General features: G+C 57.0%; 1 protein-coding gene across 14 annotated transcripts in view; it reads right to left on the bottom strand.

The window, feature by feature from the left end:
- Window positions 1–2182: 2182 nt before the first annotated feature.
- ZFP41 (ZFP41 zinc finger protein) overlaps window positions 2183–18532 on the bottom strand; it is a 17027-nt gene continuing 677 nt past the window's right edge. Inside the window, exons 1-6 of one of the 14 annotated variants that reach the window (XM_017883407.1) lie at window positions 17915–18100; window positions 16755–16922; window positions 13674–15286; window positions 9266–9394; window positions 4708–4919; window positions 2186–4072 (exon numbers count right to left, since the gene is read on the bottom strand). In XM_017883407.1, the coding sequence (XP_017738896.1) occupies window positions 14536–15129 (594 nt within the window). In that variant the 5' untranslated portion in view covers window positions 15130–15286; window positions 16755–16922; window positions 17915–18100 and the 3' untranslated portion in view covers window positions 2186–4072; window positions 4708–4919; window positions 9266–9394; window positions 13674–14535. The other 13 variants (XM_017883411.1, XM_017883414.1, XM_017883406.1 and 10 more) reach the window with 13 other exon arrangements.

The raw sequence follows: 18532 nt of genomic DNA, 5'->3' as shown, positions 1-18532 counted from the left end.
CTGTGTCTTTGTATGTAGTTCTTGACATTGTCACACACACAGGCTGTTGTCACCAGCTCCCCATGCATCCAGCGCATCACGGGAAGCTGAGTCACCGAAGCTACCGTCCATGTCGGCTGACCTTTGAGAAGCCGTGGAGCGTCTTACTTCCCAGGCCCCTTAGACCGGTCCTCAGCCTGGCCAGCTCACAGGAGTGAAGGGAGAAGGGAACAGGTGTAATCAGAGTGGAAGAATCCCCTTCCCCCACCAGGGCTTTGGAGGCAGTACAAGGGTTGCTGATTTAATGAGCTGCGAGCCAGCAGCCAGCCTGGTCTGTTGGAGCAGCAGGTCCCCACTCCTTGCCTCTAGCAGGGTTTTGCTGGGTATTCACTGTAAACAATGAGCTGGTGTTCCTTATGCTGGGAGGCGGAGTTTGGGGTTCGAGCCCAAACAGCCCCAGAGCCCCTGGTCCTAAGGCGTGGGAGTCGGCCCACAGCCCCCCAGGCCTGTTGTCTTGATTTGTCCCCTTGGGCTGTGGATTAGAAAAGGCCTCCATGGGCTTCCTTTGTTGAGATCAGGAAATTCAGTGCCCATTCAGATACCCACACAGGCCTGGCCTGCTCCAGCCAGTGCTGCTGGGGTTGGGGTGAGGGTGCCATCTGGACAGGCAGTGCCCTTGTCTCTAGGGGTCCCTGTGGAAAAGTTCAAAGCTTTCTGGGCAGGAGGGCTGGTCAGAGCCCCCGAGCCACTGGAGTAGAGGGGCTGAGAGCACTTCTTAGACCATACCTGGAGACGAGGGGCTTAAAGGAGTGACCAGGCTTAAGGTCCAAGAGGCTTCTCTAAGGGGCAGCATCAGAGAGAGATGGGGGTGGGAGCAGGAAGGAAGGGAGGGGAGGCAGCAGAAGGGAGGGGCCAGCCCATCACAGAGAGGTGGGAGGGGTGCAGGGGCAGAGGTCTGATGCTTGAAGGAGTCACCTGGGGTTCGAGTTTGGAAGACCAGGCAGGGGAGCGTGGTGAGCAAGGGGAGGACAGAAAAGGACGGGGAGGGACAGACGGAACAGCCTTGACACCTCCACTGGGGGCTTGGACGTCATTCTCAGGGCACTGGGGGGCACAGGCGTCTGCAGGGAGGGAGGCAGGAGAGCTGACACACACTGAAGGTCTCCCTGGGGCTGTGGGGTAGAGCAGAGCAGCACAGAAGGGAGAGGGGGTCAGTGGCTGCAGTCCCTGCACACAGCACAGCTGGCAGAAGGCTGCCTGAGTCCCAGGCCGGGATGCGGATGATGAGGAAGCTTTAGGCCTGGGCTGGTGGGACAGAGACGGGGCCACTCTGGGTGTTGTCCTCAAGAGTGCAGAAAGGCAGTCGAGTACACTTGCCTCTCGCCAGCACCAGCCACTGTGTCGCCTTGCTGGCTTGTTTGCGGGGGAGGGACAGCTGGGAGGGTTCTGGTCAAGTATGTGAAGGCATGACCTGTCCCCACATCTCCAGCCACCGCAGACGCTTGTTCCTGCAGGAGCGACCCCTCCATGCCTTTCTAGTTTCTGGAACCCCAGGCATCTCTGGGCTGTTCCCCGGGGCCTTGAGAGCCACCTTTTCTGTCCTTTCCGTCGTAGTCACGGGGTCTAAATCTGTCTCTCTCACCTGCAGCATCTCTGGTATCTGGGCAGGACCCCCACACATCCCGGCCTCTGCACACCAGAGTCCGGTGGTACCCCCACCCAGCTGTGACTGCCAACACCGTCCCGGACATTGCTGAGTGGTCCCCGGGGGCAGAAGTGCCCCGGTTGAGAGCAACTGCCCTACCGAAGGAGGTGCAAGCCAGGGAACAGAGGACTGGGCAAAAGCGAGTGCTGTTTGGAACTCAGAGGGCCTGGAGAAGGCGTGCAGGACTCCTGGGGCATCCTGAGTACAGGCACTAGGCCACCGAATGAACCCTCAGCTTCCCAGGTATCTGGGCCCAGAAAGGTGTGAGGACATTTCCGCGCTGCAAAGGGTTGCTCCCATCATGAGTTAGTGAACGCCTTTCTCATTTATGTGTCAGTCTCCTGTTGAGTCTGGCTAACGGGGAGTGGTCTTGGGGAGACCCATCAGAGGCAGCGACCAGCCAGGCTCCTGCGGTCCTGGGAGGCAGCTGGTAGCCTTCGTGGGGGGTGCTGACTGCATCCCCAGAGTGCAGAGAGATCAATGAAGACAGCACTCGAGTCAGAAATCAATGTTTACTGCAGAGAACACAGAAGCCAGCAAGCAGCAGGGAAGGGAGGTGTCGTAGCGAGCATGTCGGGCAGGCTGGGAACCAGCGCAGCGGCCCACGCGGACCGAGGAAGACACACGCAGAGCAACTCACAGGAAGCGCAGCTGAAAACAGACGCTTATCCCAGATGCACAGGACACTTACCAAGGATGGATGGTCTCAGAGTCATGCTCAACAGCTTTGGCTGGCAGGACAGTTAAAGTTTTGGACAATAGAAAGTAAGAGTGGGAAAGGGGACATCTGCCCCAACACGAGAGGCCAAGACCACAGCTGTTACAGGAGGGGTCAGCGCCGTAGTACACGGGTGGCGGCGGCTGCACATGCGTGCCCGGGGAATGAGAGTGTTCGGACATGCCAGGTACCCAGCCTGGGGAATGAGAGTGTTCGGACATGCCAGGTGTCCAGCCTCACCAGGAAACAGGCACACGGGGACAGAGGTGCAAACATGAAAACCCTCGCTGAATCCACTCGCCTGAGTGGTGGCCACGGGAGCATGGTGCTGCACTCCCCACAAACCTGAACCTGGGCCCCAGGGCGAGAGGCATGGAAGGTGCAGGGGTGCAGGGATATGGGTAGGGGCTGCCAGGTCAGAGGCGTGTCCAGGAACCCCCATCAGGCTGGAGCCCTGCCCTGAGCCGCCTGCAGGGGTGACTGTGGGACAGCAGCGTTAGGCTCGGTCTTGGCTGTGAGGTCGCTCCCACTGCCACGCATGACCCTGGGATTCTGTCAAGGTGGGGGCCGTCTGCTTGGCACGAGCTCCCTGACCATGTGGCTGGGTTTGCGTTGGAAACCAACACCAGGCTCTGTAAGCACGAGGCTCCCTGCCGGCCCCATCCCAGAGTGCACTCCATCCTTCCCGCATCCCTGGGCTCAGCTGTTCCTCACTGACCTCAGAGACACCCTGCCCTGCCCCAGCTCCACAGGAGCCCTGCCCGCCACCACCTCAGCTCTGAGTCTCCCCTGGGGACACGGTCTTTCTCCTGGTGCAGAGGCGCAGGACGCTGCCCCCAGGGCCTATCTTCCTCTGCAGCATGTTTTGATGTCAGCTCATTCACAGGAAAGAAACGGTCACATCTCAGTGCCCCAAATGGGGACCAATAGGAGAGGTCACTGGGAATGAAGTCCGGGTACACTCCGGGGTCCATGGGCTCTCCAGAAACGCAGGCGGACCCCACCCCCCACCAGAGCCAACAAGCCTCAGTCACTGATCGGCCCCTCCCTGCTTCCCCGTGTCGAAGAGGAAACAGAGGCCCAGATGAGGAGGGCTGGCTGGCTGCATGCCCAGACCTCTGGTCCCAGGGCTGGCTGGCAGCGCCCCTCCCCTGCTCACTTCCTGCTCTCCTGAAATATGGCTCAGGGACGCGGCCTGTGGGGACAGATGCTGGCATAGCTCACAAAATGCTCGCACAAGCGACACTCCATGGCACGTCCCTGCAGCAGAGCAAAGTCACAGCATTTGAGGTCCTCTGCACTCTGAGGCCCACAGAGCTCGGCTGGCCAAGTGAGGCTGGTGCCCGCTGGTCAGGGCAGGTGAGTGGGGTTGGGAGGATGGTGCCTGCTGGTCAGGGCAGGTGAGTGGGGTTGGGAGGATGGTGCCTGCTGGTCAGGGCCACCCTCTGGTCTGGGAGGCCGAGCAAAGCTGAAAGGATGGTGCCTGCTGGTCGGGGTGGCCGCGTGAGGCTGGGAGGGTGGTGCCTGCTGGTCAGGGTGGCCAAGAGAGGCTGGGAGGATGGTGTCTGCCGGTCAGGGCGGCCCAGGAGGTGCTGTCCAGGTGGAGCCCGGGGCTGGTGTGGGTGCGCCATGCTCCTGAGAAGTTTCTGGGTTGTGGCTTTGACGTTCTCCTGCAATGAGAACGCTGACACTTGGCTGAAGGGTCCTCATGTCTCCCCCAGTACACTTCTGAGATGCCAGGAAGGTTCTGAACATTAGGCTGATTCCTGGGACTCCCCTCGTGGCCTCACTGGAGTCAGGAGCCCGCGCCCCGCACCCACTGCCCCACTAGGATGGCTCTGCAGTGGCCTGAGGAAAATGAACACTGGGGTCACTGGTGTCAAGTTGCCCACTGTGATGGTTTTGACCTCTGAAGATGTTTGGGAGCCAAGTGAAAGCCTGGGAGCTAGGCCGGGCGCGGTGGCTCATGCCTGTAATCCCAGCACTTTGGCAGGCCGAGACGGGCGGATCGCGAGGTCAGGAGATCAAGACCATCCTGGCTAACACGGTGAAACCCCGTCTCTACTAAAAATACATTTAAAAAATTAGCCGGGCGTGGTGGCGGGCACCTGTGGTCCCAGCTACATGGGAGGCTGAGGCAGGAGAATGGTGTGAACCCGGGAGGCGGAGCTTGCAGTGAGCTGAGATCCGGCCACTGCACTCCAGCCTGGGTGACAGAGCAAGACTCCGTCTCAAAAAAAAACAACAGAAAAGAAAGCCTGGGAGCTATTTCTAGGCATTTCAGAGGGTGCTTCCCTGCACGTACCCTGCTGCACACTGCCCTCCCTGGGCCAGGAGCCTGCTGCACAGAAGGAGGTTCCTTTTCTTCTCTTCCGAGCGCTTTTCTTCTCCTCTTGTTAATCTCTGCTCCTCCTCTGAACTGAGGAATGTGCGAATCTTTTTTGTTAGTTTTGAGGTTGCTGCTTATGCATATTTGATCTGGAACTTCCTGCTTTGGGGGTGATCTGCTCTACCAGCCTGAAAAGGACAAGAAATATCTTCTGGGTACATAGGAAGTGCGGTTATTACCTGGTTCCTCTGTTGGTAAAGACCACACTATGAAAGCAAGAGAATGGCTTGGGTTGAGTGGAAACAGGCACCTGCGGGCGATGGAGGCCAGGGCTGGGGGCGGGGGGCCTCGAGATCAGTGGGGGGTGTGGAAGTGGGTGTTAACCCGTGCACCCCAGGGCTGGATGGCACCAGGTTCATGAGGAAGTGCTTCCTGTTTTCTAAAAACGTTAAGGAAGGTGGGAGGGTGTCAGATGTGTAAGCTGAGTGTATATGACACGATCCTTTAAACCGTGCTAGAGCAAATACCCACTCACCCTCCATCCGGTTTCAGAGTGAGATGCCACCCAGGGGCCCATGCCCTGTGCCTGCCCCTCTCTCCGGAGTTCCCTGTGAACCATGCTTTTGCTTTTCCCTGCAGTTCGACCACCTGTGTCCCCAAACAACACAGTTTAGTTTTGCTTGGTTTTGAACTTCGCGGTAGTTAAAATAGAACCGTGTGTCTTCTGTGCCTTACATTCTCTGCTCAGCGTTGTATCTGACACGCACAGGTGCTGACGTGGTCCTGGCTGGCTGTGCAGTCACTGCGCTGACAGCTTCCCTTGACCAACAGACCATGATTTACCCGCTTTGCTACCGACAGGCATTTGGGTTCTTTCCGGCTTTCCTGACAGTGCACGCTGTGAATGTTGTTGTCTCTGGCTGCGCACACACGTTTCTCACGGGGAAGTAAACAGTGGCTCCTGGGGCAGCAGGAACGCACATCTTCGCCTTTGCCAGAAAACGCCAGGCTGCTTGCTCTCCAGACTGTGCTGCCGCCCAGTGCCACAGCAGCAGATGAGGACTCCCGCCCGTCCCGTGCAAGGATCAGAATCAGACGTGGCCGTCTTTCCCACGCTGTGGGGCACAAAATTGCATCTCTTTGTTGTTTTAACTTGTGTTCCCTGATTTAAATGAGATTGAGCATGTTTTCAGGTATTTATGAGCCATGGATGTTTTTTCTTCTGTGACTTTTGCCCATTTTTCTTTTTTCTTTTTTTTTTTTTTTTTGAGATGGAGTCTTGCTCTGTCGCCCAGGCTGGAGTCCAGTGGCGCGATCTCAGCTCACTGCAAGCTCCGCCTCCCGGGTTTACGCCATTCTCCTGCCTCAGCCTCCCGAGTAGCTGGGACTACAGGCGCCCGCCACATCGCCCGGCTAGTTTTTTTGTATTTTTTTAGTAGAAACGGGGTTTCACCGTGTTAGCCAGGATGGTCTCGATCTCCTGACCTCGTGATCCGCCCGTCTCGGCCTCCCCAAGTGCTGGGATTACAGGCTTGAGCCACCGCACCTGGCCAATTTTTCTTTTTTCCAGAGATGGAGTCTCGCTGCATTATTCAGGCTGGTCTTGAGCTCCTGTTTTAGGCCATTTTTCTATTTAGATATTTGTCTTTAAAAATCCTGGTTCCTATGACTGCTACACATATTCTGAACGTTTGTCATTTGTTGCTACAGTGGTCAGGGTAAGTAACGGTGGCTGGGATAATGAAGAACCTCCGAATCTCAGCGTCTCACTTGGGAGGCCTCCCCTTCTTGCTCACACCACAACAGGGTCTTGAGGCTCTCCCGAGGGCGACTCCGGGACACGGCTCCTTCCCTTGGTGTGTGGCTCTGCCATCTCTGAGTCCTTCTCTTTCAGTCACAAGAACGGAGGACAGTGGATGGTCACAGGGAAGATTTCAGAAGGCCAGGCCTAGAAGAGGCGCCCATCACTCCTGCTCACATCTGCAGAACAGAATGCAGTGGTGCAATCACAGTTCACTGAAGCGTCAACCTCCCGGGCTCAACTGATCCTCCTGCCTCAGCCTCCCGAGCATATGGGACCGAAATGAAATCTCACTATGTTCCCAGGCTGTCTTAAACTCCTGAGCTCAATCGATCCTCCCACCTTGGCCTCCCAGTGTGCTGGGATGACAGGCGTGAGCCACCGCGCCTGGCCTGCAAGTGCTTAGTACCTTTTTTCATGTATATGTGTATGAGTGACACTGAACCGTAATTTTGATATCCAGATTATACTCACTTCAGAAAATAACATAGGGTGTGTTTCCTGTTTGTCTCCGAGTCTGGGTAAAACTGGAGCTGTCTCTTGAAGTCACGTGCAAAGCACCTGGACTTGGCGTTCTTTGGCAAGACTGAGAATCATCCACACAATCTCTGTCATGGCTACGGACTCTGTGTGCGTGTCTCCTCGAGCTGGGCTGCTGCGTGACTTTCCTCTTGACGGTCGAGCCGTTTCGGTGGTGTTCTTTTTGTCAGCACGGGCTTTTCTCACCTTTCCAGCAGCGGATGTGGCTGCACTGTCTTCCCTTCTCGTTCCTAATGGTTGATTTGCTCCTTTTTTTCTTAGTCATTCTGCCAGAGAATGTCAATTTTAATAGTCCTTTCAAAGAACCCACTCTTTTTTTTTTATTTTTATTTTTTTGAGGTGGAGTCTTGCTCTGTCGCCCGGGCTGGAGTGAGTGGTGTGATCTCAGCTCACTGCAAGCTCCGCCTCCCGGGTTCCCGCCATTCTCCTACCTCAGCCTCCCGAGTAGCTGGGACTACAGGCACTGCCATCAAGCCCGGCTAGTTTTTTTGTATTTTTAGTAGAGACGGGGTTTCACCGTGTTCGCCAGGATGGTCTCGATCTCCTGACCTCGTGATCCACCTGCCTCGGCCTCCCAAAGTGCTGGGATGACAGGCGTGAGCCACCGCGCCCGGCCTTTCAAAGAATCACCTCTTAGCTCTTTTGTGCTCTCAATGGTGTCTCTTTCCATTAGTTGTATTAATAAGTGGCTTTATTTGCTTATTTATTTTTTTGAGACAGAGTTTCACTCTTGTTGCCCAGGCTGGAGTGCAATGGCGCCCTCTCGGCTCACTGTGACCTCCGCCTCCCAGGTTCAAGCGATTCTCCTGCCTCAGCCTCCCAAGTAGCTATGACCACAGGCGCGCGCCACCACACCTGGCTAATTTTTTTTGTATTTTCAGTAGAAACGGGGTTTTACCATGTTAGCCATGGCTTGTCTTGAACTCCTGTCCTCAGGTGATCCGCCTGCCTTGGCCTCCCGAAGTGCTGGGATTACAGGCATGAGCCACTGCACCCGGCCTGGGCCTTTGTTTTTCTAACTGTTACACTGGGTGCTTCCCTCCTGACTTCCAGCTCCTCTCCTAACAGCAACAGAAGCACACAGGGTTGGACACTGCCCTTGGATTCTGCTGCCCCCAGGTGCTCTGCTAAGTTGTATGATCATTGAGTTTTAAGTGTCTTATAACTTTCATTATGTTTTTCTTTGACCTGGGTCATGTAGGTTTTCTCTTCCTGGAATATGAGCTTCATTTAAACAAGACACCAAAGCAGAGGTCAGCCTAGATAGCCTCTGGCTTCAGTTCTTTGTCTTGCGGTGATGTCATGAGTTCATCTGTCTGTGCCAAATGATGGGGGCAAAAAAGATGGCAGACTGGTTTTGGTTTGGTTGTGCGATTTTTCTCATAACCGTAAACGTTAAAAAAATTTCCAAGTGGATTTAAAAAATGTATCTTTTATTTTGAGACAGGGTCTTGCTCTGTCACCCAAACAGGTCTTGAACTCCTGGCCTCAAGTGATCCTCCTGCCTCGGCCTCCCAAAGCACTGGGATTACAGGTGTGAGTCACCGCATCTGGCCCAACAAACGTATTTTTTCTTGTTGTTTTCCATGCTGATTTTGTTGAAGCCAGCTCTCTCATCTTTTCCTTGGAGAGGTATCCGAGGCCGTCAGCTTGCATGGCCCCCATTACATGTGTGAACCAATATCTGATCTCGCTAAGAAAACCAGCACACGGGGCGAGCCTTGATCCCACTAACACCAGCACGCGGGGCAAGCTCTGATCCCACTAACACCAGCACGCGGGGCGAGCTCTGATCTCACTAACACCAGATGTGGGGCGAGCTCTGCTCTCACTGATCTCACTAAGAATAGCAGCACGCGGGGCAAGCCCTCATCTCACTAACACCAGACGTGGGGCGAGCTCTGATCTCACTAACACCAGACACGGGGCGAGCTGACATGGCCACACAGTAGGATCCAGCACTGTGCTTACGACGTCACGTATTAAGGCTCTGGTTCTTGGCAACCCTGTGGGGTAAGCCCTGTCAGCATCACCATTTCACACCTGGGAAAACTGAGGCAAAGGTCCCAGAGTTCCAGAGTGAGGGGTCAAGTCCACAGCCCCTGACTTGAGAGCTATGCTCTTGACCACCTACCTCCATGCTAGAAATCAAAGATGTCGGATTAAAGTGTGAGTTTAGGATCAGGAACCCACCTGCCCGCTCCTACAGAGGCCGAGGTGGTCCTGCCATCTGTGCGCTGCTGCAGGTGTCTCTGTGGGCATGACCCAGGGCCGGCATTTGGTGAGACATCATTCCGCATCTGGGGGTCCGTCCTATCGGCCCTAAATATGGAAAAGAGATTTACTGTGGCATTATTCATAACAGCCTAGTTTGGAAGCAGCCACACACCCATGTTGGGAAGCGGGTAGGTCGCCTGTACCTTTTTGACTCAACGGGTCATCGTGCAGGCATTAAAAGTAACGCTTCCTTCCCGGCCAACGTGGCGAAACCCCGTCCTGACTACAAATACAAAAATTCGCCGGGCGTGGTGGCGCATGCCTGTAGTTCCAGCACTCAGCACGCTGAAGCAGGGGAATCGCTTGACCGCGGGAGGTGGAGGTTGCAGTGAGCTAAGATCACGCCACTGCACTCCAGCCTGACGACAGAATGAGACTCTGTCTCAAAAAAAAAAAAAAAAGGTAATGCTTCCTGCTGTCAGTAACAGGGAAAAGCAATGATCATATTATCGTTAAGTAAAATCAAACCTAATGCAGACACCACCAGGGCATGCGTGCCAGTCTCCTGGGCCGTCCTAGACAGCTATGTCCACACTCACCACCCTCCCTGGCACATCCTGACAGACAGCAGAGGATGCCTGCCCTGAGCAGCTCCCTGCCCCGCCCCCTGGTTTCTTTCTTGTGTCCAAGTTCCTGACTTCTGACGCCATCTCTTCCCTGCCAATAGCTCATTCTGAAGAACGCTCAGACACAGAGAAAGTGTGCCAGGATTGGGGGTAGTGTTAGTTCATTTTGTGTTACTACAAAGGAATACCCGAGGCTGGGAACATTTTTATGAAGGGGTTGACTTGGCTCGCGGTTCTGCAGCCTGTGTAGCTATCCGCTTGGCTTCTGGTGAGGCTGCAGGGAGGGATCAAGAGAGACGGAAGAAGGCGCCAGGCTCTTTAATCCAGGAGTCCCCAACCTCAAGATGGGTCCATGGCCTGTTAGAAACGGACCACACAGCAGGAGGTGGGCGGCAGGCGAGACAGCAGGAGGTGGGCGGCAGGCGAGCGAGCGTTATCGTCTGAGCTCCGCCTCCTGTGAGATCAGCGGTGGCATGAGATTCTCACTGGACTGCGAACCCTACTGTGAACTGCGTGCGAGGGATCTAGGTTGCGCGCTCCTCATGAGAATCAAATGCCTAATGATCTGAAGTGGGACAGTTTCATCCTGAAACCATCCACACCACTCCCTGTCCATGGAAAAACTGGTCCCAGGTACCAGGAAGGTTGCAGATCACTGCTTTAAACAACTAGCTCTCCCGCGAACCTACAAAGTGAGAACTCACTCATTACTGTGAGGAGGGCACCAAGCCATTCCCGAGGGATCTGGCCCCATGACCCCAATGCCTCCCGCCAGGCCTCCTTCCAGCACTGGGGATCACATTTCCACATAAGATCTGGAGGGGACAGACGTCCAAACTACACCAGGAGCTCTAATGCACCTTCACCTAGGACAGGATTAGCAAGCAATGGCCCACAGGCCACATCCAGCCCACCTCCTATGTTGGTAAATAAACTTTTTTTTTTTTTTTTTTTTTTTTTTGAGATGGAGTCTCGCTCTGTTACCCAGGCTGGAGTGCAGTGGTGCGATCTCGGCTCACTGCCAGCTTCACCTCCCGGGTTCCTGCCATTCTCCTGCCTCAGCCTCCCAAGTAGCTGGGACTACAGGCGCCCACCACCGTACCCAGCTAATTGTTTGTATTTTTAGTAGAGACAGGGTTTCACCGTGTTAGCCAGGATGGTCTCGATCTTCTGACCTCGTGATCTGCCCACCTCAGCCTCCCAAAGTGCTGGGATTACAGGTGTGAGCCACCGCGCCCAGCCTGTAAGTAAAGTTTTCTTGGCACAGCCGTACCCGTTCATTCGTATGCCACTGACAGCTGTTGTTGCCCTACACAGCAGGGTGAGGACCTGCTCTTCATGGGAGAGCTAGTTGTTTCAAGCAGTGGTCCCCAACCTTCTGTGGCCCCCTGTGGGTGCTAAGGCATAGGCCGTGCGGCTGCAGTGCCAAGAATACTTCCTGTCTAACCCTTCATCGGAAAAGTGTGCCAACCTGTGTTCTAGATTCCCCATGACTGACATTGAGCCAGTCTCCTGTCACTCTCCAGTGACGTGCACACACCACTGGCATGAACTGCACACGTCACACTCTGCAGCCGAAGCCTTGGTGTGCATCCGCAGTAGGAGGGCGTCAGTGAGGACTGCCCTGTCCCTGCTGCGCTGGTGCCGGCCGTGTCTACAGTTGACTGTGCCTGGAGTCTACACTCCAGGTCAGCCAAACGTCCCAGCAAGTCCTTCAGAGCAACTCTTCCGATCCAGGACCACACGTCGCATGTGCTCTGACACCTGCTTCTGAACAATTTCACCTTCTGAGATGTCCATTTCTGGGAGTGCAAGTCTTCCTCTCCTGGTGACAGCTGGCTGAGGCGGTCCAGCCTCCGGACGTACCAGGAACGGCTGCATAAGGAGATCCAGGCCAGGGGGCCCACCAAGATGTTCTGCCCTGTGGGGGTCAACGCTGGCCGTGGTCTGCCGGTGGCATCCAGGGACGGTCTATCTAGGTGAGGCCGAGGCTGTCCACTCCTCGCTCCCTCACCCCCTTACCCCCCACCCCCTTGCTGACAGCAGTGGGCTGACCACAGCCCCAGGGAGCCCCACAGGAAGACTGCCTCCCCAGCACACGCCCAACAGTGTGAGACACAGTCATCACCGAGGCAGGTACACAGTACCACGGGACTTGCCACCTACCTACCCCCACTGGGACCATGGGCCACTGAGAAGCCACGAAGGCCACGCTTCCAGCAGCGACCGTGGCGGCAGGACCATCAGGAGGCCACAGGTGCCACGACTCCTCTCTGGTGGTTCACCTGCTCACCTGTGCCCAGGGAGACCCTTCCAGTGCAGTCCCGAGAGCAGACCCCCACCAGGCAACACGTCTGATGAAGGCCAACACAGCCTCAACCCAAACAATGCAGGGCCCGCAGGCGAGCACAGCCACACCAGCAATGGCCATGGGGGCGTGGCGGTGGTGGGGCCTTCTGGGTAGACCAGCCTGCCTGGGTCCGTAGCCAGCTCACGCACTGAGTGTCACCCGACCTCAGAGAGCCCTGCAGCCATCTGGGAGATGGTGCCTGCAGGTCAGGACTCAGTGCAAGCAGGTGACGGGCTGGGCTCTCAGACCTGCTATACAGAACGTTAACCAGGCCAGAGGCAAAGCTAGTGTGGGTGACCGTGTGGTCAGTTCTAGGCTATTTCTATTTCTGTGGGGAAGGGGAAGTGAGGAGATGCATCTGTCAGTGCAGCCCACGGGCAGTGGGCATGAGAGAGGCCGGGAGCTGGGCAACCTCCTCACGATACTACAAGTGGAGGCACTCAGGACTCCCTGCCATGGAACAGGCTCCTCTGGCCAGGCCAGCAGCGGGAGCAGCTGGGAGAAGAGACACACTCTGCTTGTGGAATGTGCTTCCAACACGTCTGAGTGCAGGGATTGAAGCATCCTTCTAGTGGGAGGGGAGGCCCGCCAAGAGGCTCTCTTTCCAAGTGACCCCACGGTGGCCAAGCTGGTACAGGGCCTACACAGACAGGCAGGAATATTACAGCCCTCAGAAAGACCGCGGCAGGAAAAACGTGCTAACCCAGTAAACATTTCCACCCAGACGTGACTGCTCTCCATCATCCGGGCAGTGTCTCCCACTCCGTTTCTGAGACTCCTCAATGGACAAGGCCAAGGCCGTCTCCAGCTCGAATCCGGACCCTCCTTCCAGGACAGAATCCCCAAAGACTAGGGCCATGATTAGTTTCATGTCTAAACAGCTGAGAACATAGGCGCCAACATTTCCCAATAAAAAACCTTATTACCGGCCGGGCGCGGTGGCTCAAGCCTGTCATCCCAGCACTTTGGGAGGCCGAGACGGGCGGATCACGAGGTCAGGAGATCGAGACCATCCTGGCTAACACGGTGAAACCCCGTCTCTACTAAAAAAATACAAAATCTAGCCGGGCGAGGTGGCAGGCGCCTGTAGTCCCAGCTACTCCGGAGGCTGAGGCAGGAGAATGGCGTAAACCCGGGAGGCGGAGCTTGCAGTGAGCTGAGATCCGGCCACTGCACTCCAGCCCGGGCGACAGAGCAAGACTCCGTCTCAGAAAAAAAAAAAAAACAAAAAAACCCGTATTACCTCCTGGTTGACAAAGTCATTTTCTACCCTCTTATCAACCACAGTCCCTAGAGAGCACAGGGTCCTGTCCACAGTGCTCCTGGATGGACACAAAGGTGGCACAGGCCTGTGGACCTGCCATGGGGTGGGACAGGACTGGTACGGGCATGAAGAAATGGAACTAACCTGAATACTGGGCTGGTCCGTGGGGCTGGGGCCCACCACCACCGTCGGAAGGCCAACGGGCAGATGCAGGCTGGACTGAAGCTGCTGAGGGCACCCCAGGGGCCCCACCGCGTGGCTGGGGCAGGAAGCGCAGCAGGTGCTGGTGTCCAAGGTCCCGAGGAACCTTTGTCCCAAGTCCATCCGGGTAAGTCAGGCCGCCTCTCTGGGAGCAAGGCTGGGCCAAGAGGGCGCGGGGTATGGCCCAGTTCCGGGGACGGGGTCTGAGCTCAGGGACTGGTGCTCCAGCAGAAGGATAGAAGCCAGAGAACCAAGCAGTTTGGGCACAGAGGCCGGGAAGGGACGAGTGGTCCTGGGGCTCGCTGCAGAGCTCAGGGACCCAGAGGGCAGAGTGTCCAGACTGGGGCGTTCAGCGGCAGGTGAGAGGCTTAAGCGGAGAGGACATCACAGACAGGTGGCAGCGGGAAGTGCTCGGCCGCCTGCCACACCAGGAGCCTCTCCTGCTGGGTGCTCTGAGGTGAGCCAAACCCGTCCCATGGATGGCAGTGAACACACCCTGCTCTCTGGTGCTGAGCCCCGTGAGCCATCGAGGAACTTGGAAAATGGTCTGTGGCTGCAAGGAGCCTCTGGTGGCTTCTACATGACTGCAGTGTCTTGATCCAAAGAGATTCTCTGCAGTGGAAAGGTCGCTCGCTCGTTTGCACGTTCCCACATCTGACCGGGCTGATTTTCCGGGGGTCCCCAGGACACGGAACACAGTGCACGTGGCCCTGCGCCCCCACCAGACACTGAACAAGAGGGAGCCATGGAGCAGGCGGCCAGCGAGGCTCGCACTGTAGGGCCTGAGTCCACAGACGGCCCCAGCTCAGGGCTTCTTCCGAGGGTGGCGTTTCCGATGGCGGATGAGACAGGAGCTGTAGGCAAAGGCTTTCCCACAGTCCGTGCATTCGTAGGGCTTCTCCCCGGTGTGCGTCTTCTGATGTTTCAGGAGATTGGAGCCGCAGTTAAAGGCTTTCCCGCACTCCCCGCATTTGAAGGGCTTCTCTCCCGTGTGAGTCCTCTGGTGTTTGGTGACGTCGGAGCTGTGCCGGAAGGCTTTCCCGCACTGCACACACTGGAAAGGCTTCTCTCCCGTGTGGACCCTCTGATGGCGAATGTGGTCTGTCTTGTGCTTAAACATCCGCCCACACTCACTGCACTCATAGGGCTTCTTTCTCTGAAAAGGAATGAACACGGGAACCCCCTCAAAGTCATCTTTAAATGAAGCGTCGAAGGCATCAAAGATGTGCTCTTCGTCTTCAGGACTCAGGCGGGGCTCGGTGCGGGGTTTCCTGGGCACAGTGGGCCTCTCGGGTGGCTTTCTGTCCCCGGACGCCTTCTCCTCTCGGAGTATGCCCTTCTGCACATCTGCTTCCTCCCTCGGGGCCGGCGTCTTTTTTCTGCCTGCAGGCTTCTCCATCGTTCTGTTCCTTGGAAGCGTGAGGGCTAAGGGGCTGCTGACTTCTCTGTTGGCCCCACTTCCTCAAGAACGGCTTGCTTCCCACACATCTCTCCACACTCCCAGCACAGGACTGATGCTCTGCACCAGGAGGCCAAGGGCCACCATCCTCTTGGTGCTGGGGAGAAGCAAAAACATGAACCTCAGATTAAAGGTTCGCCTTCCAGGGGCTGTGGGGTTCGGGTGCGGCCCCTCCCTTTCCCCCACTTGTGTGTTCCCCCACAAGTGTCTCAAACGGAATTGCTGATCTCCCCAGAGCTCCACCTGACTCACTCTCCCAGCCTTTCCTTGTCTTGGTGAAGGGATCAGTTGCTCACCAAACAATCCTTGCTCCTCTGCCAGGGTTCGGGGTCTGCACACCGTGTCCGCAGGATCTGATGTGCCCACCAACTGCCCTGTGGCTTCCCCCCTCCACTCCCGAATCCCCCTGGTTCCTGCCCTAATCTCCGTCTCCACCACACTGGGCTTGGGACCAGTCACCGTGCTTTGGAGCTACCGGCTGCAGGGGCCACATGTGCCCAGCAGAGCGTGCTTCCACCCCGAGGCTGGGTTCTGAGCTCATGAAACCAGGGCTGCCCCCCTGCCATGGACCACAGCAGCCAGCAGACCCCTCATGTCACAGCCTTCCCACCTCAGCTTCCTGAGTAGCTGGGACTACAGGTGTGAGCCACCATGCCCAGCCGTATTCTAAGAAATAATATTCCGTACCCTTTGTATTAGTTCTTGGTCAACCAGGCTGGAGTTTGAGGCCAGGGTTGAGCCTAGGTAGAAAGTGGAGCTGAGATGCATGTCGTAAGCGACATATCTCAACACATAAATACCTCGAATTCTCGTTGTTAAGAGGAGGTTCATGGTCTTCCCTCCTCTCCCCGACGCGTGCAGGTAACACATAAACTGACTACAGATTTCCTATCTCAACAAGGACAGGATCTGGTCTTTTCTATAGGAAAATGTTTATATGACTCAGTTTCAGGCCAACATCACTTTCTAGGGCTCTATCTAGAGGTGGCGTGTAGGACGAGGCAGATTAGCAGGGTGCCAGAACTGAAGATGAAGGCCACGTGTGCTGAGGGAGGATGTAGGCATAAAGCAGCATCTCTACTGGGGTGGGCAGTGGGAGCCCTGGTGCCCAGGACAGAGGATCACAGCCTAAGCTGGCTGGAGTTTGAGGCCAGGATCCAGCTCTGGTAGGAAACAAAGGTGAGAACCAAGAACCAACACTAAAAACCAGTCAACCAGCTGTTTGCCTCATGGGCAGGGCAGAGCTGGAGAAGCAGCAGCTCTCCAGGGCACAGTTAGAAATCTATTTGGCTCTCTGCACACTCCACTCCATGGCGGGGGTAGGGGTTTGCGAACCTGCTGAGCCTGACACCTGCTGCCCAGGGCCTGTGTGGGGGTCCTCCATGCTGTATAGCACTTGAGGCCTGCTGTCCGGGGCTTGTGTGGGGGTCCTCCGTGCTGTATAGCACCTGAGGCCTGCTGCCCGGGGCCTGTGTGGGGGTCCTCTGTGCTGTATAACACTGTTCCCTCTTGCAGACACTTGTCGCTGCACGTGTGGCTAGTCACTGACATGGCAGTCTCCTTACGCGGCAGGGGCTCCTGAAGGTGAGGATCATGTCTTTTTTATCTCCAGATCCTGGTCACATACTGTGCTCAGGGAACATTCTCCATAATGGTCCTGTCGACTCAACTCAGGCTGGCAGGTGCTAACCGGCAGAGACCGGAATGACTCACTTCTCTACACGCTGCCCACCCTGAGAAATAAAATACTTGTTAAGAACAGAGTGGACTGGCCGGGCTCGGTGGTTCACGCCTGTAATCCCAGCACTTTGGGAGGCCGAGGCGGGCGGATCACAGGTCAGGAGATAGAGACCATCCTGGCCAACATGGTGAAACTCCATCCCTACTAAAATACAAAAAATGAGCTGGGCGTGGTGGCGCGTGCCTGTAGTCCCAGCTACTGGGGAGGCTAAGGGAGGTGAATTGCTTGAACCCAGGAGACAGAAGTTGCAGTGAGCAAAGATCGCGCCTGTGCACTCCCGCCTGGCCACAGAGCAAGACTCCGTCTCAAAACAAACAACCCCCCCCCCCCCACAAAACAAAAACGGAATGGACTGCAGCGATTGTCTTGGCCTCACCTCACAGGCCTGTAGACAGGAGTGATTAGCTAGTTACAGACGGCGCAACCCACGCTTGCTACAGCCCTAAAGGCTGGGGTTCTGGTTCTGTCGTGCAACTCCAGCAGAGCCCCGTCGCCTCTCTGGGCGGAGGACCGTTTCACCTAAAATATGAAGCTCTGGGTATCCGCAGGCGGTAGGGGCTACCTAGGAAGCCTCACTCACCCTGGCGCCTCCCTCCACTACTTTCAGGGATCTGGGTCTCACAGAGAGAGAGGAACATCAGTGGGCTTGAGATTCAAGGACAATCTGCACTAAAACAGCCTGCTGGGTCCACGGCCTGCCAGGGGCCAGCTAGCTGTGCCAAGGCCTGAGATGCCAGGCATCTGAGCCAGGCGGTGGGACCCGCCAGGGTCTCGTGCGTGCTCCTAGTTAGAGGTTCTCCTTTCAACGCCACAGCCCCGCGGCCCGCGTGCGGAGCTAGGTCGGCCTCGGGGCCGGCACCCGGGAGGCGCTCAGAGCCGGGTCTCGCCACATCCCTGGAGCGCTGGGGTGCGGGGAGGCGGCGGGGCCCATACCAACCCTGCGCGTCCTGGGTCGGAGACGGCGGGCAGGAGCCCAGTGAGTACCTGGCTGGAGACGAGGGGCGACGAGGACCTCCCGCTGCAGAACGCGGACTCGCCCGGGCCCTGCTAGGACTGCTGGAGGGTGGGGAGAGGCGCGTGCCCCTCGCGGGGTCCGGAGGCAGGAAAGGAAAGGCCTCGATGCGGGACCGCCCCGCTGCTCCCCGCCCCTGCCCGCGTCCAGGTCCCCGTCCGCACCCCGTCCGGAGCCCGTCGGCCCTAGGCACCCCCAGGAAATGCCCGCCCGCTGACCCGCCCCTTCCGGCGGCCGCGCTAGGAGCCGGGGCTGGACTCGGTGGTGGTGAGCTGTGGAGGGCTCGGCCCGAGCGGCTCCACCCCCAGCCGACTCCGCCCCGAAGACCCCGCCCCGATCATGCCCCGCCCACTCAGGCTCCACTCCTAACCGCCGTCTCGTCCGCAGGTTCCTCCCCGAACTGACCCCGCCCCTTCACAGTCCTCTATGGCAGGGGCCCTCCAGAAGGCTCCGCCCTGATCAGGTCCCGCCCCGAGCGGGCCCCGCCTCCGGAAGCTCCTTCTTGAGCTGGCTTCCCCTCATGCCCCGCCCCCTCATGCTCCGCGCTCGTGTCCCGTCCCAAAAGGCCCACCCCGAAAGCTCCTCCCGTA

The sequence above is a fragment of the Rhinopithecus bieti genome, unplaced genomic scaffold, assembly GCF_001698545.2.
Source record: "Rhinopithecus bieti isolate Rb0 unplaced genomic scaffold, ASM169854v2 scaffold_13617, whole genome shotgun sequence".
NCBI lineage: Eukaryota > Metazoa > Chordata > Mammalia > Primates > Cercopithecidae > Rhinopithecus > Rhinopithecus bieti.
The sequence above is the reverse complement of the archived record's forward strand: the minus strand, read 5'-3'. Positions and strand labels throughout refer to the sequence as shown.